The 26,650-nt window shown below is 36.9% G+C and overlaps 1 protein-coding gene across 8 annotated transcripts in view; it reads left to right on the forward strand.

Moving 5' to 3' along the window:
• Positions 1-18,299, forward strand: part of setd5 (SET domain containing 5) — a 50,432-nt gene extending 32,133 nt beyond the window's left edge. For 6 of the 8 annotated variants that reach the window (XM_051896002.1, XM_051896000.1, XM_051896004.1 and 3 more), the window contains 17 exons: positions 918-1,066; positions 1,998-2,115; positions 2,225-2,334; positions 2,437-2,683; positions 2,799-2,876; positions 3,809-4,024; positions 4,124-4,468; positions 5,587-5,832; positions 6,037-6,160; positions 8,145-8,407; positions 8,611-8,667; positions 10,268-10,753; positions 13,381-13,473; positions 14,095-14,354; positions 15,506-15,651; positions 15,749-15,831; positions 15,984-18,299. In XM_051896002.1, the coding sequence (XP_051751962.1) occupies positions 918-1,066; positions 1,998-2,115; positions 2,225-2,334; positions 2,437-2,683; positions 2,799-2,876; positions 3,809-4,024; positions 4,124-4,468; positions 5,587-5,832; positions 6,037-6,160; positions 8,145-8,407; positions 8,611-8,667; positions 10,268-10,753; positions 13,381-13,473; positions 14,095-14,354; positions 15,506-15,651; positions 15,749-15,831; positions 15,984-16,529 (3,567 nt within the window). In that variant the 3' untranslated portion in view covers positions 16,530-18,299. The remainder of the gene's footprint in view (positions 1-917; positions 1,067-1,997; positions 2,116-2,224; positions 2,335-2,436; positions 2,684-2,798; positions 2,877-3,808; positions 4,025-4,123; positions 4,469-5,586; positions 5,833-6,036; positions 6,161-8,144; positions 8,408-8,610; positions 8,668-10,267; positions 10,754-13,380; positions 13,474-14,094; positions 14,355-15,505; positions 15,652-15,748; positions 15,832-15,983) is intronic. The other 2 variants (XM_051896003.1, XM_051896005.1) reach the window with 2 other exon arrangements.
• Positions 18,300-26,650: the final 8,351 nt, after the last annotated feature.

Genomic DNA, 26,650 nt, shown 5'->3' on the forward strand with positions numbered 1-26,650 from the left:
TTATCTGGATCACAGTCAAAAGTCCCAGAGCTGTAGGACTGTCATATCGGCACTGTTGGAATGCCACTCAGCTGATCAAATTCAAGGACCGGAACTAGCCATTGTATAGATAAGATGCCATATATTTAAATATATGAAAATTCTGTCATTAATTACTCACCCTTCATAGACAGCTTGCAACTACCACTTTGATGCTTCAAAAAGTTCATGAAGAGATCGTAAAACTAATCCATATGAATTGAGCGGTTCAGTCCAAATTTTCTGATGAGACTCGATTGCTTTATATGATGAACAGATTGAATTTAGGCTTTTATTCACATATAAACATTCATCAAATCACACATCAGTTGTGGTAAACGGAAGCTCAAGCATGTTTGCTTGACGTGTGCGAGAACCAGTGAGGTTTATTCTCATGTTACGCAGCACGTTTGAGCTTCCGTAAGAGGTTTGTTCTTGCGCGTCAAGCAGGTTCGGTTGAGCTTCTGTTTACATTCTCTGGTCAATGATTATATGTGAATAAAAGCCTAAATTCAATCTGTTCATCATATAAAGCGATCGAGTCTCATCAGAAAATTTGGACTGAACCGCTCAATTCATATGGATTAGTTTTACGATCTCTTTATGAACTTTTTGAAGCGTAAAAGTTTTAGTTGCGTAGCTGTCTATGGAGGGACAGAAACGATTTCATCAAAAAGATCTTCATTTGTGTTCCGAAGATAAACAAAAGTCTTACGGGTTTGGAATGACATAATGGTGATTGATTAATGACAGAATTTTCATTGTTGAGTGAAGTAATCTGTGATAATGTCATATAAAATGTGTTGCTTTAAAAAATTGATTTACTGAATTAAAAACTTGCTTTCAAATGTAGTGTACTGTTTTGTTTAATTAATTTTTTATTTATAATTCTTTTATAGTTACAGCTGGGGCGTGTAACACGTGTGCAGAAACATAGGAAGATTCTTAGAGCTGCACGGAATTTAGACCCTGAAACACTCATCATTGAGTATAGAGGCAAAGTCATGCTCAGACAGCAGTTTGAAGTCAACGGACATTTTTTCAAAAAGTAAGTGTGTATGTGTGAGAGTATCTGTGTGTTTGTATATTATCAACATCTACTTGATCTTATCTTAAAGGATTAGTTGACTTTAAAATGATTTACTCGCCCTCAAGCCATCCTAGGTGTATATGACTTTCTTTTTTCAGACGAATACAATCAGAGTTATATTAATAAACACCCTGATGCGATCAATCTTTATAATGGCAGTGAACGGGGGTCATGAGTTTGAAGCTCAAATAAGTGCATCTATCTGTCATAACTCCGGGGGGTTAATAAAGGCCTTCTGTTAAGCGATGTGTTTTGTGTAAGAAAAATATCCATATTTAACACATTATAAAGTAAAATAACTAGCTTCTGGCCATATGGCTTCTACTTGTGTCTAAAGCGTAAGTTACGCAACGTATAATGTAGGATGTCGCATAGTACATCATGGCGTCTCGTAAGTTACATTTTTAGACACAAGTAGAATCCGTAGGGCAGTTTGGCCGGAAGCTAGTTATTTTACTTTATAACATGTGAAATATATATATTTTTCTTAAACAAATGCTTCACTTCAGAAGGCCTTTATTAACCCCCTGGAACTGTGTGGAGTATGCTTATAACGGATGGATGCACTTATTTGAGCGTCAAACTTGTTACCCCTGTTCACTGCCATTATAAAGATTGATAGCGTCAGGGTGTTTATTAATATAACTCCAATTATATTCGATATTATATTTGATTATATTATATATGAAAGAAGAAAGTCATATACATCTAGGATGGCTTGAGGGGGAGTAAATCATGGGGTAATTTTCATTTTAAAGTCAGCTAATCCTTTAATTATTCTTATCTTAATTATACTAATATTTTGTTGAATCTCATTTTAATGGCATTTGTAAAATGTTTATTGCAAATTGACTGTCCTTCCTGATTCCTTCTATTATCTCCACTCCAGGCCATATCCATTTGTCCTGTTCTACTCCAAGTTCAATGAAGTGGAGATGTGTGTGGATGCCCGGACATTTGGCAATGATGCACGGTTTATCAGAAGATCATGCACACCCAACGCTGAGGTGAGATGATTCTGGTGTTATCTGATAACCGCTGATGTGGTAGGGTTGCTTGACAGCCTGACTAAATTTTGATTCTTATTTTGTTCTTTTTGTCCTAATGCTAACACAGGTGCGGCACATGATAGCAGAGGGGATGATTCACCTGTGTATCTACGCTGTTGCTCAAATCTCAAAAGATTCTGAAGTCACTATTGGCTTTGACTATGAGTTTAGCTGCTGGTTAGTCACTCAAATTTGTTTCTTAAGGCCTAGTATGAGTCTTAGATAAACTGCTATTCGGTTAAGTTTGTATTGACTCTTTTCCTCTGATCCTCCCCACAGTAATTATAAAGTGGATTGTGCCTGTCATAAGGGCAATCAGGACTGTCCTGTGCAAAGACACAATCTCCGCCCCCTCCAACTACCATCCCCTCAGTCTTCACACTTTGCCCCGCCTGGAGCTGAAACAAGGAGGAGACGAGCCCGACGCAGAGAGATGGAAGGGGACAGGCTCGTAACCGGTGTGTCTGATGAGAGCAACCACCTGCTGGAAGATGCAAATGAGACACAGGGAGTTAGTGATACAGAGGTACATGTTTGTGAAAAAATAGTCCTCAGTGTCTACTTCTCTATTGCAGATATTTTGAGAAATTATGATAATAATGATTGATGATGATGAAGCTGAGCTTGTTTCTGTGCTACAGGATGCTCTTATTGACAGAGTGAAGTTGGAGAATGGAGAGGAGTTGGATGAGAATGGAGCGCTAATACCAAACAGACGTGTAAGCTTTCATCAGAGGAGAACGGTTATGAATCAGTTCATACTGTCTAATTCTAACACAGAGCCAGTGGTCTCACCTAGGGCCCTATGATTTCCGAGATGTGGAAAACATGGACAGAATCGCGGAATCCAGTAAAAAAACAAAAAAAAACCAAAAAAAACAGTATAATGCGGAATGTCACAGAATCTGGCAAAAATTTGGATGGATAAATTAAAGTAGGACAGTACACTTAATCAAAATGATATAGTGGACCAGTGTCTGTTTCATCTACTTCATCTACATTGACATTTTTTTTTTTTACAAGATTAATTCAATTGTTAATGTTTTATGCCTTCATTTGATTACAATTTTTTCATAATAAATTTGTTTACATTTTTTTTCTGAATTTATAAATCACAGAATTTCAGAAAAAATTTAATATTTCAAAGAGCCCTATTATTGTGAAGACTTTAACAGATTATAATAATTCTATTCAATTTAATAAATAATACCATTATTATAAATTTGATGAATTCCATAGATTAGACATGCTTTTTGATTATTAAAATTTAATTAAACCATTAAAACACAATCCAGAAAATTAAAAATGGAAAACATGGATTTTTGGAAAGAATTAAACTGAATTTGAGGAAAAATAAATGGATTTCATAGAACCCTATAAATGTAATTTTTGTTAAACTTTTAATAAGATGTTGATAAATTGTATAAGATTTTAATTAATAGATATGATTAGAAATTAGATGATTTTTTTTTTAAATTTAAATTTATATTAAATTTAATTTAACCATTAAAACTATTCAAATGGAATCCAGAAAAATTAAAATGGAAAACACGTTTTGAGAAGAAATAAAAAGAAATTTGGGAAGAAATAAAATAGATTTCATGGGGCCCTACTCACCATATTAACCACTCATTCCTTTTGCCCCCCTCAGTCTCGTGATGAACGCAAAGCAGAGGCCATAATGCACATGTTTGAGAACCTTGAGAGGAGAAAGAAACGTGGTCAGGGTACAGCGCAGGCTACAGCTGAAGAAACCAAACTGGAAGCTGGGGAGGCAGAAGTGCCCTCACTTACAGCAGGAAACTGTGTACCAAATACAGGAGCAGGTGGAGGAGTCAGCACGCGGCGTACCTCCTTTGCCACTGTGGTAGTTACTTTTTACTTTACTTTTGTTTGTTTTTTTTTTCTCTCCCCAACTTTAGCTCATAATGGCTGCATGTACTTACAAACTTGTACTTGTCATTAGGACACAACAGACATTGACTCTGAGAAGCCCCCTGCTACACCCAGTCCTGCCCCTAAAGCTCAACCTGCCCGCAGTTCCAAACCACGTCCTAAGAGCCGTATCTCCAGGTACCGCTCCAGTTCAGCCCAGCGTGCTCGGAGACAGCGGCAGGCTCTTTCCCAGCAAGCAGCAGAGGGAGTTCTAGTCGGGGGTGAAGAGGGTAGTGCGGGGTCAGCCCTCAGGGAGCAGGGCCAGGGAGAGGGAGCTCCAAACTATGGCCATCTTCAAGATGGAGAGCTATATGGAGCTGCCTCTGCAGCAGGGATGGGTAATAAGACCAATGTCAGATACCCAAAAACCAAAAAGGTAAGATCATTTTACAAGCTAAATCCTTCATGGGTTAATGAACATGTTTTTCTTACAGCCACTCTACTGTGGGTGTCATAAATCTTATCTTATAAATCTTAAAACTGTAGTGTTGTGGCTTTAACTAGTAGTTCACCTAAAATGAAAATTCTGTCATTTACTCACCCTTGTGTTGTTCCAAACTCTTAAGTCTTTGGTTAATCTTTGAAATACAAGTTAAAATATTCTAACTGAAACCTGAGAGGATTCTGTCCCTCCATTGAAAATCCATGTAACCAAAACTTATGCCCTGTCCAAATACCCACGCTTGCACTCTTTGCACTTGACCACTTGTGTACTTACATGACGTATTTCCTGTATTTGGCCCAAGTGTTCAAGTAGGCGTGAAGATTGCAAGTGTGTGTATAGAACTTTTGATTACCCGATGGGACACACTTATAGTGTTGCAAAAAATGCACGTTTACAGAGTTTTTTTTTTTTTATTATTATTATTTTCAATACTTTGCATTTTAAAATAAACTTCTAAATGTCTGTTCAGTGGTCGCTATGTAACTAATAGAAGACACAATATTAAAATTGTGGTGCTTCTAATTAAGTTTTAAAAAGCAGTTGCAAATGTTGTACAAAATACACATAGCCTACTCATCTTTGCACCAATAAAATGTGCAACACTTGGTTTTACTACCAAATTATATGTGATATCTAATTAATTTAACTTTGAATTTAACATTTTCATTGACATCTCGCGATTTTAGGGCATGTGAGTTCCCGAACATAATGCACTCCGAAGCGGTATTGGAGATAGTGTGGGTTTAGTGTGCGTTAAGGGCACTGCACTTTGGTGTATTTGCTTACTTCCTGTCGCGTACACGCGCTCAAGTGGCCAAGACCGCAAGTGTAGGTATTTGGACAAGGCATTAGAAGATCCAAAAAGGTCATAAAGGCATCACTTAATATGATGAACAGATTTAATTTAGGCTTTTATTCACATATTAACACATACATATAGCAAATCACACATGGTGAAAATTGCTACATTCATACTGTGGTCAGCTATGTTTCAAGAGCTGTAATTGTAGTCATTTAACAGTGATTCTCTCTCTCTCTCTTTTTATAAGTACCTGGTGACGGAGTGGTTAAATGACAAGGTTCCAGAGCGGGTGGAGGAGTCTGTGGAGCGCCCTTTACGCATCACCACTGACCCCACAGTTCTGGCCACCACCCTCAACATGCTGCCAGGACTATCTCATTCACCTCTCATCTGTACTACCCCCAAACACTATGTTCGTTTTGGTTCACCCTTTAACCCTGAAAGACGCCGGCGACCCTTTATGATTGACCCTGCATACGGTTCTTGCAAGAAGGTTAGTACGAGTTACTGATCAAGAGATTTGCATTATTGTGTCACTCGAGTTTCCCCTGAAAATTAATTTGTAGAGTTCTCCAGCTCATATTTGTTGTTTTAGACATGGATCAAATTGTAGCTGAATTGCCCAAAGTCTTAGTGGACTCAATGTTATTGTTATTGTGCCTACATAGCATGCCTTTGTGTATGTCTGTCTGAGCAGAGGTGGATGAAACAAGCGCTGGATGAGAGCATGTTATCTGGCCTGTTGGAGGATGGAACGGAGTCCAATTCTTCCCACAAAAGTAACACCAGCAGCACCAGCAGCTCTCTCCAGTTTAAACCTGGTAATGGCTCTTTCTCCACTGTTGAATGTGCAACACAGCAGAATGTGAATTGTATTCTGGGTTCTAACTGTTTTTTTTTTTTTCTCTCTCTCTTTATTTTTATTCCAAAGACAAATGCTATTGTTTGTACAGAGACTGTATTTTTTTTTTTTACTTTTTTAATCCCTCCCCAACCAATCCAGAACAGACTGCCTTAGAGAATGTTAATTAAACCGTAAAAGTACAAAAGATAATGAAAATAAACAATAATAATAGTAATAATAATAGTGATACAAGAAAAATAAAATAAAAATTATGCAGTACTTAAGTAATGACAATGATAATAATAATTAATAATAATAAAATAAAAAAGAAAAAAGGGGAAGAGTAGTTGGATACCACAATCAAAGGTGTAACAATGATACAACAATGAACAACATAAACCCTACTTACTGACATATGTAAAGGTGTACCTAAGCATCAAACAAAACAAGACTACCATATAAAGAGGTGTGTGAATAAATGTACTAGGAAGTACATTTATGGCAGAGAAATATGATAATAAGGGTTGCCAGATATAAGAAAATTTATGAGAACCTCTAATTGAATATTTAGTCTTTTCCAAGTGTAGATATAAAATTAAACCTGATGCTTTAGCCAGGTTTGTAGATTTCCAATGAAATAAAACCTGCCTGCAAGCCAATAAGGATGCAAAGGCAATGATGTTAAGTTGTCTTTGAGTCAGACTCGATTCATCATCTGCTCCACCAGATATAGCAAATTCAGCACATGGCTTCAGTTGTACTTCACACACTTTAGAAAGTGTATCGAATATGGTTGACCAGTAAACAGTAAGTGTGGTGCACGTCCAAAACATGTGAGTCAGATCTGCTTCACCTGTGTGACATCTTATACAGGTCTTGTCAAAAGTAGGATTAAAAGAAGCAATCCGTGTTCTGCTTAAGTGCTTACAGTGCAAAACCTTGAACTGTATTAAACTCAATCGGGCACTACATTCTGCATAGGGCACTGCTCCAAAATTTCTCTGAAAATACTATTCCAAGCTCTTTCTCCCATCCATTTCTAGTCTTTTCTGTTCCTACACTTTTTAAAGACATGAAAATTGTATATATTCTTGAAATAAAGATTTGTAGATAGAGGGGAGCTTCAAACAGAGAGTCTGCAGGAGCCTTAGAGGGAATATATGGAAATGAAAGGCTTTGGGCCTTAACAAAATGACCTATCTGAAAATAACGAAAAAGATCAGCTTGAATAAGATTTAATTTAGAACGTAGATCAGTAAAACTAGCAAAAAAGACCATCAATATAAAGATCACCAAACTGAGCAATGCCCTTATCTTGCCATTGTTTAAATGCAGAGTTTAGTTTGGCAGGGAAGAATGAATGATTATTACGTATTGGGCTCTGAAAATGAAAATTCTGTCATTAATCACTCACCCTCATGTCGTTCATCTTTTGGAACACAAACGAAAATGTTTTTGATAAAATCTGAGAGATGTTTGTCTTCCATTGACTGCCTTTGCAACTTGATCTTTGATGCTTCAAAAAGTTCATAAAGAGTTTGGAAAACTAATCCATATGAATCGAGCGGTTTAGTCTAAATTTTCTGAAGAGACCTGATTGCTTTTTATGATGAACAGATTTAATTCAGACATCTCTCAGCTTTCATCAAAAACATCTTCATTTCTGTTCCAAAGATGAACGAAAGTCTTATGGGTTTGGAACGACATAAGAATAAGTAATTAATGACAGAATTTTCATTTTGGGGTGAACTAACCCTTTAACTGCAAATGCTGGCGTAGAGTCCATATTTTAAGAGTAGAATGAACAACCGGATTTGATGTATATTGTGCTATTTTAATAGGTAAGCTAGATGTTCCTAGGGCTTGTAAAGAGGTTGCTGTGCAAAATTTAGATTCTGTTTCACACCAATCAGTAATGTTTTTTTTTTTCCTTCTTTTTTGATATTGCCTCTCTCGTTCAGAGCTGACAGGACCATTTAAGAAGAGGAAATTGAAGTGTTCGTCGGAAATAGCAGCTCCACCCTCTGAACTTTTGTTACGACCATTGTCCCCCATCACCCCACCTCTGCCCTCTGAACTTCCAATGACGCCCCTTCATTCGCTCCTAAATCCTTGCTCGCTTTATTTAGGTGGGGAAGTGGAGAAGCTAAATGCTACCGTGCTTTCGTACTCGCCACTCACATCCCGGCCCACCAGCCGCTGCAATACACCTTTACAGTTTGAGGTGAACACACAAACACACATATAAAATGGACCTCTCATTACAGCAGCTTGTTGTGATTTGCTGTAGTCATAGAAAACAATACCTAGTATATATATATATATATATATATATATATATATATATATATAAAATATAATATAATAAAATATAATATAATTTTATTTATTTATTTATTTTTTATATGACTTGATTCTTTTTCACAGAACATCTCTTCTCCTGAGGCTTCTCCTGTGCACAGATCAGAATCTCTGACTCCAGAAGTAAGTTTCAATGCTCATACATGCACATGGATGTGCTAATGTTTGTTTGTAATATAGCATGCTCAAGTTTGGAAGATTAATGGCTGGCTTTGCCATTTCTGAGAGTAGGGATGCACCGAAATGCAAATTCAAAATTTGTGCTAACATTTAAATGCACATAAGGCAGTTTTTAAATCAACTTTTTAATAACAGAATTGTTCTACTCCAGTTTGTTGGTGAAATATAAATTTTTAAACGACAATAAACTGTAATAACTTGTTTTTGTGACAGATTTATGCAACCATACAGTATAATAAAGACATCACTAACAGGTTAAGTAAAAATATAATGAATATGTAATACAGTGCATATATTTAGCAAAGTGCTCTTCTCTAGAGTTATTTTTTTATAGCTAACTAATGAGTTTATGGAAATTGAATAGCTCTCTTGAGGTAAATGCAATGTTAAGTGACATTGTATAGCCTACAAGCCGTTTTATTCACGTCTTTACTCGGTTGAAACACTGATTGAGTGATTACATGAGACAGGATTCATTTCGGTAAGTTGAATCTTTTAACATACTTTCTGATGTTACAGTGATTTGTTACGCTGTATTAAAGAGCACCAAAATGACATTTATTGTTCGAATTTGATCAAAGTTGAGACTTTGCTTTATATTAAAAGTAACAAACCTTTTTGTGATTACTGGACGCCAGGCGTGCTACGAATGTTTATTCACGCATCAACAGAAAACAGCACAGACTAAAAGACTTTAAATAGAAACCATATCATTACCAAATAAAAAAAAAAAAAAAAATATTCTCAATCCATAGCTAGTGTCCACACAGCTGACATGTTTAACTGTTGTAGCTTATCCACGTTGTGTGCACAAAATAGACGCTGAACCCAGTCAAAACATGCCATCAGAGAAGCGCTAATTAAAATGTCTGTTTCGGCTGAAAATATTCGGTAGCCGAAATTTCGGTGCATCCCTATCTGAGAGTCGTGCAGAAAGTGTTGACGAAGTAGTTTGACTGTATTACTGTATTAATGTATTGTATTAAAGAATGAAATGTTCAAGGTGTCTGAATACTTTTTGGTTTGACTGCACATTTTTTTGTCTGGAAAATAAGTCACACCTGACTCAGAGTTGCACCAGGTCAAAACTGCATTGTTTGAGAGTATTGCTGTACAACACTGTGTATCATCTGTGTATTACATTTTATTGCTTTATTCAGAAATAATGTATAATACCAGTAGATAAAAACATTATAAACACTATAGTATCCAGAGCAGGAATGCAAAATGCAAGTATGAAGTAAACATAATTGTTGTTTATAATAAATGCCACTATAATTTATTATAAACTGCAAGATTAAGTAAGTGTATTTAAAGTGACTGACTACCGGAATGTGGGAAGTGCACTAAACAAATAAATTTTGGCTCCTGTACCTTTCTTTTATTAGACATGTATCTAAATGTGTGCTTTCCACATATTTTGCATTCTTGGAATATATGGCACTTGTGAACTGAAAAAATCCAGAATTAAATATTTCATTAAAATACTTGAAACAGAATGAAATATATTCCTGATTTTAAACTTTTTCATTTTTCTTTTCAGCCCTGTTTGCGACCAGACTTCACTTCACGGGTTACTGCCTTCCCTGATTTTTCCACAAGCCGTGGAAGCCCAGCTCCTGTGTCAGAAGACTTCTCACTTGCTGCTCCAGACTCTCTCAGTGGATCAGGTGGTGGGACTCCCCGCAGCTCAGCTGTTGTGTCCACTCTATGTGACTCTTCCTTGGTTTCACATGCCAGTGAGGCACAGGCCCGAGAACAGGCATTTAGGACAGAGTTTAACCTCATTTACACCTGCTCTCCCCTCAATGCCAATCTACCCACTGGTCCTGTAAGTGACAGACACGTCCCACAATCAGAGGGAGGCTTTTCGACGGCTGACTCTGATTTTAGCACATTGAGCAGCCAGGGGCTGCTGATGGAGGCGGGGTCTGGCTCTCTCTCACTGTATCTGGACACACAGTTTGGAGGTGGATATTCAGAGAGCAGCACATCCCCTCACCCTAGCAATCCACCACAAAAGAAGAAGGCAAGTCCTACGGCCACATCAGTTTGTCCATTTACAAGTTTTGTTTTTCATTTAACATTTACAGGATGACATTGTATCATCCTGTATAATCCTATTATTATGGAAATAAATGGATTTTTTATTTAAGTTCTTATAGCACAATATTATTGACCTACGACTGTGGTAATATGACACCAAGGGTAAGTTTAAGACCCCGATATACTCAGAGCGAAGTTCTTTTTCGCTCTTTGCTTAGGGGTAAAAATACCTGAGCAGAAATGGCGAACATCCTGATGCCTCCCATACTGCTAGGAGCAGTGTTTAGATGAAAATGTAAATGTGCTGTGCACTTTCCTCTCAGTAACAAAATAAGCACAATAAAAATGACAGTGGTGAGAAAACGGCAGTTAAGAAAGCATCTGATCATAGCGATGTGCATGTTTGCACGTGCCCTGCAATTCGGCACTCCAGTAGTCATATCACATTTATTATAGAGCAGTTTATACAATAGATTGCTTTAATGCAAGCAGCTTTACAGTATTAAACTCTCCAGTTTGTTCATGTTTTTACTCGTGTCTGACCTTAACGGACTGAACAGCAGAAATTAACTAGAGAAGATTTCCACATCAAAAAAACCCCAAAGTCTAGCTACCTATTACACAATCGCCATGAACCGATGATGTATCAAACACTTTGCCATAAAGTTCGCTTTGGCAAGCTGTTTCAAGCTCCCAAAACAAACTTTGTTTTGGACTGATTTTGTTCAAAATGACATCACATCAGTTTTTTCTGTGATTTCGCTCGAAGTATATCGGAGCCTTTATCCTGTCATCTGATTGTAATTTGGGGGACTGGGGGGTATCCAACTACCTTTTTTTTTTTTCATATCATACATATCTAAATGACATCTTCTGTTCATAAATCAACCATTCCCAAACAGACATAAAAACTTTTAATATCCAACACATCACTCACATCACTATTATCCAATGACAATAAATTAGACTATTTTACCTCAAAACTATGGAAGCTTGTTTCCGCCACTGAATAAAAAATAAAAAAGGTAATTGCGACTTCTCACAATTGGCTTTTTTTTCTCAGAATTGCTTGATATGCAAGATATTTAGGGCCCGAGCACCGATTGTGTGAGGACCCTTTTATAATTGCTCAGTCAATTATTCTTTTTCTCTGAAATGAATCGCATTTTTGAGGGCCTAAACGTGCTCAAACTCATGAACTCAGTGAGATATTTTGAGTTTTCTCTGCAAAATTTTGGCAGTTTTTGCCATTTCCAAACGTTGTACTTTAACGAACTCCTCCTAGAGCTTTAATCAGATCAACATCATATTTGGTCAGTGTAATCTTACGGCCTTTGCGATTGTTAAATTGCGAAGTTCTAGTGTTTTCGCTGAAGGGCGTGTCTGTGGCGGTCTGACAAAGTTTGATGTTTCGCCATGAAACAGGAAATTGTTGTAACTAGGGCATACAATGTCGGATCTACCCCAAACTTCACGTTTTATTAGAGTCCTGGCCTGAAGACATCTACATGGCAATATTCAGTTACAGTCATAGCGCCACCTGTGGACAACAGGAAATTACATGTTTTACACTGTGATAAATTCCTCATAGAGATTTAACCAGAACTACATTATACATGGTCAGTCTAATCTTAAGGCCTTAGTGATGTTACATTGCGAAGATCTTGAGTTTTCGCTGAAGGGCGTGTCCGTGGCGGCCTGACAAAGTCTGATGTTTCGCCATGAAAGAGGAAGCTGTTGTAACTCAGGCATACAATGTCCGATCTGCCCCAAACTTCACATGTGTGATAAGAGTCCTGGCCTAAAGACATCTACTTGACAATATTCAGTTAGTCATAGCGCCACCTGCTGGCAACAGGAAATGGCATGCTTTACACTGTAATTCACTCCCAGAAACATTTCCATATGCCACGAAGTACCAAACATACTAGAAACACGTTAAATCATGCAACACTTGGCTAAGTGCTAATGTATGTGAATAACGCCACGAAACAGGAAGTTGTTGTAACTCAGACATACTATGTCCGATCTGCTCCAAACTTCACATGTTCAATAATAGTCCTGGCCTGAAGACATCTACATCGCAATATTCAGTTAGAGTCAGAGCGTCACCTGTTGGCAGCAGGAAGTGTGGCACTTTGAAATGACTTTGCCATAATTCTCCTGTATTTATGTATTTACTAGCTTACATGCATGTCGCCCACTGTTCACTGTTTTCCTACGGCCAATGGGTGGCGGAAACAAGCTTCCATACAAAATTTTTCAGATGATATCTCACAAATTTTGATGTTCCGTTCAATTATTTGGGCGAACATCTTACCGTTAACCTATCAATGTGCTTCTATATTGGATTATCCTACCTTTACAAATCCAATTAACAGATTGGATATTTCTTGACTTGCCATAGTATAGGACTCATCTAAAATCTTGGGAAACCTGGGGAACCTCTGCTGTTTACCTTCCTTTTTCTCACATATATTTAAATCATGAATGGTGGTTCTCTATCTGGCATGAAACTCTTGCTCTGTCTTTGATTTGCTCCCTGTTTCTCTCTTCTCTTCGCTCTTACAATTCTTGCAAAATCTTTCTTTTACCCTTTTCTCAAGGCAGAGGGTCATGGTGAGTGCTGGTAGTCAGCTGGCTGGCTTGTCTGGGTACCAGGCATTAGCTGTAAGGGGCCAGTTCAAGCCAGGGCAGAACATGGTGAATATGAAATAAGTGGCCTCCATCTAGAAGTGTGCATGTCCATAACATTTGCATCTCCAGATGATGTACTCCCTCATCTGTATTGAGCAAATTTATTTAACTTTACAAAAAAAAGAAAAAAGTTAACAGCTGCAGAGCCAATTGTATTCATTCAAAGACACAGATGCTTTCATTTTCTAATCTACAAACATTTCTCATGGTGAATCTGTCTGTATGTATACGTGGGTTTTTCTTTGCTTTTGTTCTTGAGTCTATAATCCTAGTTTAAAAAACTTTTTTCATGGTATGATGTTAGATTTGCAAGTGTTCTCGCTCTGAAAGAAAAAATGCACATGTATTTTATTATACAGCATTTGATTGGGTTAATATGAGCGTTTAATGTGGTGGTATTCTAAATAGCAGCATTGGGTACTGCATGCTGTATCTTTCTCATACTCATTGAAATTATTGATGATATCATTGTACATCAATTGATCTTGCATGTGTTGCTTTATGTGAACCCGTGAATGTTAAAATGCATGTGTATACTAAGAAATTATACTGAAGGACAGAACTGCATGCCTGTTCATCATCTATGTGCATCTTTTAGTCACTCTTATACACCTTCTTTTCATGTAGGTCTCTCTGCTAGAGTACAGGGAAAGAAAGAAAGGGCCACGGGACCCAGCGCCCCTCGTCACAAACCTCAGCTCCATTTCCCCTCGCGCAGAGTCTCCAGGACAGCCGCGCGCTCATTTTCAGCCTTCAGTCTCTCCGCACAATTCGTTCTCTCCAGAAAGGCAAACTTTCCCACAGATAGAGGAGGTCAGTCCTCCTGGCATCAGATCTGGGAGCCACACACAGACCACATTACTGGGTGGACCAGAGTCCAACCACTGGTGAGAAAATAAGAGATTCAGACACACTAGCCAACCTATGTCAATTTGATTTAGGTTTCATTTATTTTTATTTCAGTTTTAGTTTTTATTTCTAGTTATTAAAGGTTAATTCACCCAAAAATGAAAATTCTGTCTTTAATTGCTCACTCTCATGTTGTTCCAAACCTGTAAGACCTTCGTTCATCTTCAGAACACAAAGTAAGATATTTTTGATAAAATCCGATGGCTCGTGAGGCCTGCATTGACAGCAAGTTAATTTAGACTTTCAAATGCCCAGAAAGGTACTAAAAATATTTAAAACAGTTCATGTGACTACAGTAGTTCAACCTTAATGTTATGAAGTGACAAGAATACTTTTTGTGCACCAAAAAACAAAATAATGACTTTATTTAACAATATCTAGTGAAGGGCAATTTCAAAACACTGCTTCATGAAGCTTCGAAGCTTTACGAATCTTGTTTCAAATCAGTGGTTTGGAGCACTGCCAAAGTCACGTGAACCATTGAAATTTTGAAACAATTATGGCGTAACGAAGCCTCGTTTACTGAAATCATGTGACTGGCAGTTTGAGATCATTTGATACACGCTCCGAACCACTGATTGGAAACCAAAGATTTGTAAAGCTTTGAAGCTTCATGAAACTGTTTTGAAATCGTCCTTCACTAGATCGTCCATTTTTATTTATTTTTATTTTTTTTTGGCGCACAAAAAATATTCTCGTCATTTCAAATCATTAAGGTTGAACCACTGTAGTCACTTGAACTGTTTTAAATATATATTTAGTACCTTGCTAGGCGTTTGATAGTCTAAATTAACTTGCTGTCAATGGAGGCCTCACTGAGCCATCGGATTTCATCAAAAATATCTTAATTTGTTTTCCGAAGATGATCGATGAACTAACCCTTTAATTTTAGTGCTTTAACCTAAACTTATTTCAGTTAGTTGCAACATTTCTAATTTTCAAAAAGTTTTTCATCAAATATTTTTTTATTTTATTTCAGCTTTATTTCAATTTAATGTTTTTTTTTTTATTATTTTAGTGGTTTTATTTGATGATAATAACCTTGCTAAACACTAGCTCTTCATACACATTCTCACAGATCCCTAATGAACGGTCGTTGTGAATGTGACTTTTTGTGTGTGTTTATCAGGATGGTCCCTACATCAGTTGAGCGGTTGAGGGAGGGACAGGGTGCTCTGGAACGTGTCCTGAGGGGTAATCTAAACATAGAGCGTGCCCTTAAAAGAGCAGATGCCGGAATGAATGACCAAATCAGCAGTCGTGACAAGAGCTCTGGTATGAATTGGACTTTTCCCCTCCCTGCATGTTTTCAGTAACTGAACTGAGAATGCTGTGAGCTGCGGAGTTTGAGTATTTATTTGTGTCTTGATAGATGCCCTTGAGATGGACAGGTATGATCTTCAGAGCGCATCTCTGGCCTCTCCCATAAAGAGTCCTTCTGTACACCCACATCAGGTAGGATATTCACAATGCATAACCAAGAAAAAAAACAGATATTTCAGACAATGTCATGAAATTCATACACTACTTAATTTTTTTTTTTTTTTTTTAATTATTCCAAATGTTTGTTCTGAACTTTGTTAAATCTGTCATTAATGAACATCCAGCAGATGCTGCCTCTCCAGCCAGAATCCCATCAGCACTCGGAAAGCCCCACCTACGACCAGCAGAGCTCCTCTTCTCCATTCTGTCCCTCTGTAAGCCCCTCCCCTCCCCGCTGCAGCTCTGGGGGGCCTAGTTACTATCCTTCAAAGCTGCCCACACACAGCCCACTCACCCAAGAAAGCCCGCCCTCTTCTACAGTATCCATCTCCTCAGTGGACTCAACAATGTGTGCGCCACAGCCTCACAGCAGCAGTGGAGGTGGAATGGACACCTCAGGCCTTAAAGCTAAACTGTTGGACAGCACCCTGTCAGCTGCTCTTTCTCTACCCACAAGAGGTCTAGGCAACCTAAAAATGGACAGCACTGCAGTACCACACACACAAGGTGCTCATGGCTCCAGATTGGCCCAGTCATCCAGAGTGCACAGCCAGAGAATAGACAGACCCACTCAGGCTAACTCGAGACATCTCACAGCTTCTGGAGCACAGCACTATCCACAACGAAATTTACAGGGTTCAGGGGTATGGACACAGTCGGGGACTTTTTAGGACCCACCGTGTGAGCGTGCGTGCGTGCGTGTGAATGCGTGTATGTGTGTGTCAGAAAGAGAAGTGTGTGATATCCTCCTCACTTTTACCTGTGGAGAAGCTCTGCGTTGTTAGCGGGAATTTGATGTATTGAGTTCTGTATGGATGGTCTACTTTTTTTTTTTTTCTTTTTTTTTTCTTTACTTTTCCCAGTTCCTTTTATCTTTTTCCAAAAACTGAATTTCTGCAGTTACATGTAACTTAGTGTGGACTTCATAACAATCAAATCAATGGAACATTAAAGTAACTAGTTTGGAGTATATAACCAGATTTAAATGTATTTTGAAAAATCACCCAAATGCTACAATGATGTGTTCATGCTGAGTATTTAAGAGGAAAGTTAAGCACCAGTGGTGAAACAAAACTTTCTCTAAAAGTAGGGTTCTCATGTTTAAGACTTATCTAAGAGTAAAAGTGATCATGCTGATCTTAGATGAGTTTTCAACTTTCATGTCTGATATATGGTATAATGACCATATGAAATGGCACTCTTACTTTAAGATGCTTTGCACGCTTGACTCGGAGTACATTCTCCGATTTTCAGTTTTATCGGTAGTCGTCATCGGAACAGTTTTGTAGTGTGTTCATGGATGGCATGCTTGGCTCAGAGCAAAGTGTTTCTGAATGCACATGAAAGCAATTCTTAGTGAACGGTGAGTTATTTCCTCACTCTGAATCATTCCAGTGTCTAGCTATTGTTAGGGTCCGACAGGTCTCTGGCCTGTTGAATTCTCGTTAGTGTCATAAAATCACTACTCACTTGATATATATATAATACTTGACAAGCAGATCTTATGGTGCTTCAGTTGGTCCATTTGAATTGTTTATTATGTTTCCCAATGTGATCATGATTGCCTCTTTAGGTAAAAACATGCAATTGTCAGTTCAAACTTTGTTTTTTAACTTGTTTCCAATGATTGTTAAAAGACCCTCTTTGTGACTCGCAAAGCACAAGACTTTGCGGAAAAGAATTTGCAGAAATGTTTTTGTTTATACTCCGTTAAAAAGTATGTGTACCCTCCCAAGCCCTTCAATCCTGTATAGTGTATACTTCATTTCTCTCACTTCATATACTTCATTCTCTTCATTTAATTTACTCTCCTTTTTGACCAGTCCTTGCATTCCAACCACCATTTTAGAAAGGAAGAGAGGAAAGAAATGCTGTGGCCAAATGGTTTGATCAGTGAAAAAGACAAAGCAAGTGTGCTGCTGCTGTGGTCTCTCAAATTTAAGTGTTTTCCCCTTTTTATAATTACAAAAAGCTGCTCACAGGACAGCCTTTTTTTTAACAAAATAGGCATAGTGCTGTATCTCCCTTTGATGGGACCTTTTATAAACAGTGAGGTCACCAATTAATGTGCCATGATGACCACAGTAGTGGGATATTGACCCTACTTCAAACAAAACCAATGCCCCTGTTGCATCTAGAGAACTATAGTTGTCTGCTTGGTGGATTTATACAATACAACAATATAAAAGATAAGGCTATGTCTGTTTTTGTTTTACCCTAATGTGAAAAGATCTTGAAATGATGATGGGTTAATGTGGTCAGCCTTAGTTCACTGGTTTATATGAATGTTTCTTTCATAGAAGGGTCTTAAAAAGGAAAAAGGAAAAAAAAAAAACAAAGACTATGTGATCTGAAATTTACCAGCACCTTAACTACATGATCCTGTGTACTTCGGTGAAGTGTCATTCTGTTATCAGAGAAATATAGTACACCAAATTTGATGCATGGTATTTCTTTTATGTGTCATTGTAACAGTTAGGGTTGGGTTTATTGGGATACGGTTTTAATTGAGATTGACCTCTTAACCCCACAAACATTTGGCACTTTTCTAGCATCCATAGACATATTTTTGTTGTATCTTTTTTCTTTTCTTTTTTTTTTTTTTTTACCTAATTTGAACCCTTCCCCTTTTCATGACATAAAATGCATCACATTTTGCTTTTTAAATAAAATGTTTGTGAACATTTTTATAACTAGTTTTAGCATTTGCTGAACATTGCTGAATGAAAAGAGAGCTGAGAGTGAGTGATGATAAAGGCTAATTTCCATTAGATATTGACATTGAGAGATAATATAACCGTAAAAAAACACCCTATTGAATAGTTCAAATTAAGTCTATGGTGGGCCTTAAAGGGTTAGTTCACCCAAAAATGAAAATTCTGTCATTTATTACTCACCCTCATGCCGTTCCACACTCGTAAGACCTTTGTTAATCTTCGGAATGCAAATTGAGATATTTTTGTTGAAATCCGATGGCTCTGTGAGGCCTACATAGGGAGCAATGACATTTCCTCTCTCAAGATCCATAAAGGTACTAAAAACATATTTAAATCAGTGAGTTCATGTGAGTACAGTGGTTCAATATTAATATTATAAAGCGGTGAGAATATTTTTGGTGCGGCAAAAAAAACAAAACGACTTATTTAGTGATGGCCAATTTCAAAACACTGCTTCAGGAAGCTTCGGAGCGTTATGAATCAGTGTATCGAATCATGATTCGGATCGCGTGTCAAACCGTCAAACTGCTGAAATCACGTGACTTTGACGCTCCAAACCGCTGATTCGACACGCTGATTCATAACGCTCCGAAACTTCATTAATGGATCTTGAGAGAGGAAATGTCATTGCTGGCTATGCAGGCCTCGCAGAGCCATCGGATTTCAACAAAAATATCTAAATTGGTGTTCCGAAGATTAACGAATGTCTTACGAGTGTGGAACGGCATGAGGGTGAGTAATAAATGACATTATTTTCATTTTTGGGTGAACTAACCCTTTAAAAAATAGAAAAATTTGGCCTCTTTGTAGTATTTAAAGCCCTCTTTTAAGCCAGATATTAAGATGTGTATTGGGCAATCAAGTCACAAGTGGACAATATTAAATACATGTGTAAATGCGGTCCAAAACAAATTTCAAACTAAACTTGGTGGTGGTAGAAAATGCATGTGATCTCATAGCATTCACAGTATAAATACTCATGTAGTCAAATGTGTTTGAACAGAAGCAAAGTACCACCTGTCAATCACTGCACTAAAACAAGGACTTAAGCCTGCCGCAACACCAAACTTCTTACGATCAAATCAATTTCTGAAGGATGAAATCAAATCCTACCCTACATTTTTTCCACTTAGACATACACCACAATATGGTGCAGGGATGACGTGTTTTTATAGGCCAACCCAGAAGTTAGCATCACCCTGGTTCTCTCGACAAAAACCCAATAGGATTTTTTCATTGGCTTTTGGATTATTGCAGAAAATAAGGTCTGTGACTAACAAAAGCTTATGATTACACATTTTGTTCATTGTAACAGTCTTCACAAATGAACAACTTTTATGAATTTTGAAGCATAAATACAATCAGAAGTAAAAAGCTAAACGTAGGCTATAAAGGAACCTCACACTCACATGACTTCAGCATCAAGTCATAACTACACCACTCGACAACTCTTTCAGTCTTTGTTTTTGAAAAACATTTTCACTGGAAGTTTAAGTTCTAATAGTTTGCAAGAATGCAATAATAAACACGAGGCTGTGAAAGCGGACTAGCGAGTAGAAGAGTTTACCTGTTCAGCTGATTAATAATAATAATTAATAATTCCTTATATTTATATAGCGCTTTTCTGGGTACTCAAAGCACTTTACAGGGGGAATCTCCTCAACCACCACCAATGTGCAGCATCCACCTGGATGATGCGACGGCAGCCGTATTGCGCCAGAATGCCCGCCACATACCAGCTTATTGGTGGAGAGGAGACAGAGTGATGAAGCCAATCGGTGTATGGGGATGATTACATTTTTTGTGAGCCCAACAACCCATTTAGCCACTTAGCATTAGCAACTGCCTTTTACAAGACAAGTAAAAGCTTTTAACTATATATCGTAGAATTTGATAACATTAATAACGTGTAAAAATATCTAAGCTTTTGTTCACCAGACCTTATTTCAGACATTTAACCATAAACCCATTCAAAAAACCCATTGACATCAGGACAGCCTACAAAAATCTGTTATCACTGCACCACTCTATAGGAAAGAAAAGACTATTGCAACTTCCGTTTCATGTCAACTTTAAAATGAACAATTTCATTGTAAATATTTAATTGCTCCCATGTTATGGGTAACTAATGCCACCTTCTCCAGAAAACACTGCATCAGGAGGAAACTGATTATAAACCGATGAGAAGAGACCCTGCTGTTTCCACACAAAGGTCAGCATACTGTAGATGAGAACCAATGTGTTTGAATATGAATATGATTAGGATATAGGTGTATTTTTAGAAAGCTGCAAAGGTAAATGTAATTTGACAATGCACTGTCGGCAGCCTTGTATATATTCTTTTATAATATTAACAAGCTCCCCCTCTATCATCCTGTGGTTGAACAAGCCTGTGTCACGTGTGTCCAATTACAGCCAACAACACAATTTTAGCCAGTACATTATTTATTTGGTGGAAAGAAATGCAATTTGTCATCAACATTTTATAATAGGGAATCTGAATCTGGGTGGTTATTTACATGTGTGTATTTCATCATGCAATGTTTTAGTTTAATGAGTAATGCAACAATGAGACACTTTGTTTTTCTAGAAACATGACAAACATATTTGGCTCAATGTGCTGTTACCAAACTTCAAGTGAAATGTTGTGTATCGATGGCTTCTTCAACAGCTCTGCTGGCTGGGTGGTCCAGGATAATGGGGTCAAACTCATTGGGGGAGCATTGGTTTTCTGGTGGTACTCAGCTGTTTCTGACAGTATCTATATTGTGGAAAGATGCCTACTCTGTCGACACTTTCAGGCCACAATGAAGAACATAAACTGCGACTCAATATTGTACCTTATTTATATCCTAACTAACAAGCTGAAAGCAGACAAATGTTCTGTTAACATTATTAACATTACTCATGTTCTCTGCAATGTATTTGCAATATGTTGCACCAATCAAAACACCACAGTGCTGCTAGGAAGTGTACTAATCCATACATTTATATTAGAATTATATTTAAAATAGCGGCAGTCTGGGGCTAATTGTCACAAGAACTTTATTTTAGTAACTTAGTATCTAAAGTGGTTTTGTATGTTGGTTCCAAACACCTAGTTCAAAAAGTTCTTAAAATTTAAATAATTTTTGTGAATTCTTTCAAATTTAAAATATCATTGTATTTTTTATAATAGCTGTTGCGTAAATGCATTAATGCAGTAAATCCACACATATATCCAGGCAAAGGTAACTATATTATGCACATAAGGACAAGGGTATTTTGATAAATGGGGCAAGTTGTCACATATTTTAAATATTATAAATATCCAAATATAAAATGGCTTATGTAGTCTCACTAACAACTATGATCAGTCCATTCCGTAAAGTTTTGAGGACAGTGACAAATAGCACAGTGCTGTTTTTGCAGTGGTCTGTACCAAGGTGCCTTAGCATGACTCAGTTAACCCCTGCTGGTAGATATCATAACTGCACCATTCTTAGTACACCATTCTCATTTTCCAGACAGCCATGTATTATGGGGAATTTTTTGCAAGCAACATTTCAATCACAAAATTTTCATAATAATATAGCAAATGTTTTTGTTGTGACCGATAGCTTTTTAAAGCCTGAAATTGACAGATATTTGTCTGTCTGCTGGCTTTGACATCACCGCTCAGGATAGTCACTAATAAAGGGCTTGATACTGCGCACATTCTTGCCATTCATTGAAATGTAATTAGAAAAATAACAACAAAAATATGTTACATGCATGTGAATTGCTATTCATTTTGTAAGATTTTTATTACTTAACACAAGTAAATAGGCCACAGGGACTAATTGTAAATAAAACAAACTTTTTTTCTTTTTCTTTTCTTTTTTTTTTTTAAACAAATTGAGCAAAAAATAGTAATACAATATAAATAATAAAATCATAAATCAAAATTCAGTTGTCAGAAATTCTATTCTAGTAATGTACATGCCTTTTCTGTATAGAAACCCCCCAAATTAGTTTATATATATATATAGTTTTTTTTACCCTGTCAACCTCATACTTCATAGCCTTAGAATGGTTTTACATTGAAATAACTGACAGCAAGGCTTATATGCCACTGACTTTTATTTTCTCATATATTTGGGTTATTTTTTGTTTAGTTTTCTGTTGAAATTGTTGCAAAAATAGAAATGTTATTAGTTGAATACATTAATAAATGATAAGAATTATATACTGAACATGAACATGATATACATGAAAGATTTATACACATATGAATGAATGAGCAGACTGAGGTCCATCTTTTCACACTCTACTGTAACAGAAACTTGTATGTGTCGCTTTAACCGTTATAGTGAACAATACAGCATAAAAGTACAAACACACATGCTTTGCTGTCAGGAGAGTTCATCTTGTAACAATAGTAGAACCCCTTATGGGTATATATATATATACATATATATATATATATATATATTCCCCTGTATGATTTTGAGATCCATCTTTTCACACTGAGGACAACTGAGGGACTCAAACACAACTATTAAAAAAGGTTCAAACATTCACTGATGGTCAGAAGGAAACACGATGCATTAAGAGCTGGGGGATGAAAACATTTTGAATTTGAAGATCAAGGTAAATTGTACTTAATCCGTCTTCCGGGAAACATGCATGTAACTTCTGTTGCTTCCGAAGGGCAGTACTAAATGAAAAAAAAATTGATATTTAAACAAAATAAGAAAAATTTGGACATCTTTACCCTGTTCAAAAGTTTTCACCCCCCGGCTCTTAATGCATCGTGTTTCCTTCTGGAGCATCAGTGAATGTTTGAACCTTTTTTAATAGTTGTGTTTGAGTCCCTCAGTTGTCCTCAGTGTGAAAAGACGGATCTCAAAATCATTCAGTCACTGTTGTAAAGGGTTCAAATATGCAAAAAATCCTTGAAAACTGAAGAATGCTCAGGAAAAACTGCTCAAACTGCTCAGGACAAAAAAGGGACTCATGAACAACCATCACAAAAAAAAAAAAAAAAAAAAAAAACAGTTGTGGATTATCCAGGTAACCACAAACAGTATTAAGAATCAAGGGTTCACAAACTTTTGATCTGGGTTATTTTAATAAATTCAGCTATTTTTTTTTTTGTCTTGTGGACTATATGTAAACATCTTTTATGTAAAATATCTTACTCAGGACAGTACTAAATAAAAAATAACATGCATTTTGTATGATCTCTCTTATTTTGTTAAAATTTTTCACATTTTCACAGATTCTGCAAGGGGTTCACAAACTTTCAAGCAGCACCATTTATATATATATATATATATATATATAAGTTTTTCTTATTTTGTTTAAAGATCATATTTTTTTCATTTAGTTCTGCCCTTCGGAAACTACAGAAGATGCTTACATGTTTCCCAGAAGACAAAAAAAGTACTATTTATCCTGTTCATCCAATCCAAAAAGTTTACATCCCCGACTCTTAATGCATCGGTTTCCTTCTGGACCATCACTGAATGTTTGAACCTTTTTAATAGTTGTGTTTGAGTCCCTCAGTTGTCCTCAGTGTGAAAAGATGGACCTCAAAATCATACAGTCATTGTTGGAAAGGGTTCAAATATGCAAAAGATGTTGAAAAATCAAAGACTCTGCGGGACATGAAGGATTTTTCTGAAGAACAGAACTCAGTTTAACTGCTCAGGACAAACAAGGGACTCATGAACAACCATCACAAAACAAACAACCAGTCGTGGATCATCCAGGTAATGACACAGTATTAAGAATCAAGGGTATGTAAACTTTTGAACTGGTGTTATTACTTGCAAGTAAATAAGCCACAGGGGATCAGCTGACAAAAAGTTTAGTAAGTGCACACGAGAAAACAAACCAAACTTTTTTTTTTTATACAAAGTGAGCAAAAAAAAAAGTAATACAATATAAATAATACAAAGCTTTGCCGAATTTTCCCAGTTTTCTTGGGACACTTTAGGCCTCATTATCCCAATAGCACAATCCCTGACAACTGTCAGGTATCTGAACATTATTGTGGACCAAGTGCACCAACTGTGTTCCTTGCTGGTGATGGCCAATACCAACAGGACAATGCGCCATGCCACACTGCCCGAATCATCAAAGAGTGGTTCAAGGAATATGATGGAGAATTTCTGTTAATGCCTTGGCCTGACATGAACATTGAACATATGTGTTTCAACTTGGAAGCTTTTCCAAGTCGAACCACAAATGTTTGATTGGGTTCATGTTCGCACTACATAACCACCACTCCACTCCGCAATGTATGGGAACTGGAGAACCTGCTGTTGACATTATGGTACCAGATACTCCAGGAGACCTATCACCTCTTCGTCTAATCAATGCCTCGCCGTGTGGCTGCTGTTTTGCGGGCTAAAGGAGGTCCTACAGGTTATTAGATAGGTGGTCATAATGTTATGCCTGATCGTGTATATATATATATATATATATATATATATATATAAAAAAGGGTTTTACTATTGTTACAACATGAAGAATCTGGTATTATTTACGACTGTTCTTCTTTTGAAATCAGTTACATTTAAAAAAATATACAGACATAAAAAGGACATCAAGTGTACCTGTGAAGAGTCTGTTGACAGTCTGTGTAGTTTTTACTTCACTCATGACATCAGAATTAATAAAAAAAAAAAAAAAAAAATTATATATCACACCATTCACTACAGTCTGTTGGGAAAATCTTGTTGCTTTGATGACCACTGTGACACCACTGACTCTATGGTTGAGCTTGCTTTCTTAAATTAGTGATGGCATTTTAATATGCAACAGCCACATATGTCAAAAATGGAACAAGGGCTGTGGAGGGAAAAAATCACAGTAAGCCTATTTTATTGCAGATTTCTTTCATCATGATTAGCATCAAGTATTAGCAAAAGGCCTGTTATATTTAGTATTAGTATTTGAAATATCAAGACTTATTTTGATATTTTGTGACATGTATAACACTGTTACAGACATAGATGTCCAACTTGAAATCAAATCTAGTGTGTGGTTTCATTTTGGTTTATACTTCATGAAATTCAAAAATATTAAACTACTATTTATTAACATTTAATCATTGACTACATTTATAATTACACTGTTTACCCTTCCCTTACACCTGTCCCTAACCTTACTCATATTCTACCTTAATAGCCGCAAAAGTTATTTGCAATACAACATGAACACAATTAGTATGTTGTACCTATGCATAGTAGTTAAAGACATCGCCTAATATAAAGTGTGACTCTTTCAATGTGATCCATACAATATGCAAGGTTTGCTTACATGAAATTATGTATGACAATAAAATTAAAAATAGCAATTAAGGGAAATCTACAGCAATACTTACTGTACTGGAACACAAAATGTATCATTTTGTGACCCAGTGTGGCAGTGTCACATTTTTAGCATTCATATGAAGCCAACTTGTAATTGCTCTCAGGATGGAGGATTTACTCTCTATAGCACAGCTTGCTGCACCTGGCTGTACCAAAGATGCGTTTAATGCCTGCTGATATGTTGGCACCTACTCTGGCCATGGCCCATCCTGTCTGTGCTGGCCAGTGCCCAGCCTTTCCTTTTCATCATCCCTCGCTCTTTTGATCTAGTCCTTCATTCTCTACTGGTGCTGTTAATGAGCACTACATGAAGTGGCTTTCTGCCGGCAATTGCCAGACTGGACGCACAGACAACATTTTTTCATAATTGTTATATAATGTGCAAGCAGGCTTCCAGCATATTTTTCTTTTGCAGATACAGCTAAATATAGCACTTAAACACACTCACTCAAATTCATACTGAATCAAAACAAATAAGTCATGTGTGTGGACCTCTTTTTCTAGTTTGCAGGGTGTTAAATGGGATGTTATAATTTGTGTGTGGATTTTCAGATATGGCCATTTTACCTGCATGATTTGTATGAGGTTGTATGTTAAGCTGTAAGTTGCATGTTGCTGCGCAGCCATAAACTATAGATAAGCATATTCATATTTTTTAAATGCAAATGTGTAAAAAAGATAAATAACAAACTTGTTCAGAATGTGGATCCAGAATCTTTGCAGTTTCCGCTT

This window comes from Ctenopharyngodon idella, chromosome 6 (assembly GCF_019924925.1).
Source record: "Ctenopharyngodon idella isolate HZGC_01 chromosome 6, HZGC01, whole genome shotgun sequence".
NCBI classification, from domain to species: Eukaryota; Metazoa; Chordata; class Actinopteri; order Cypriniformes; family Xenocyprididae; genus Ctenopharyngodon; species Ctenopharyngodon idella.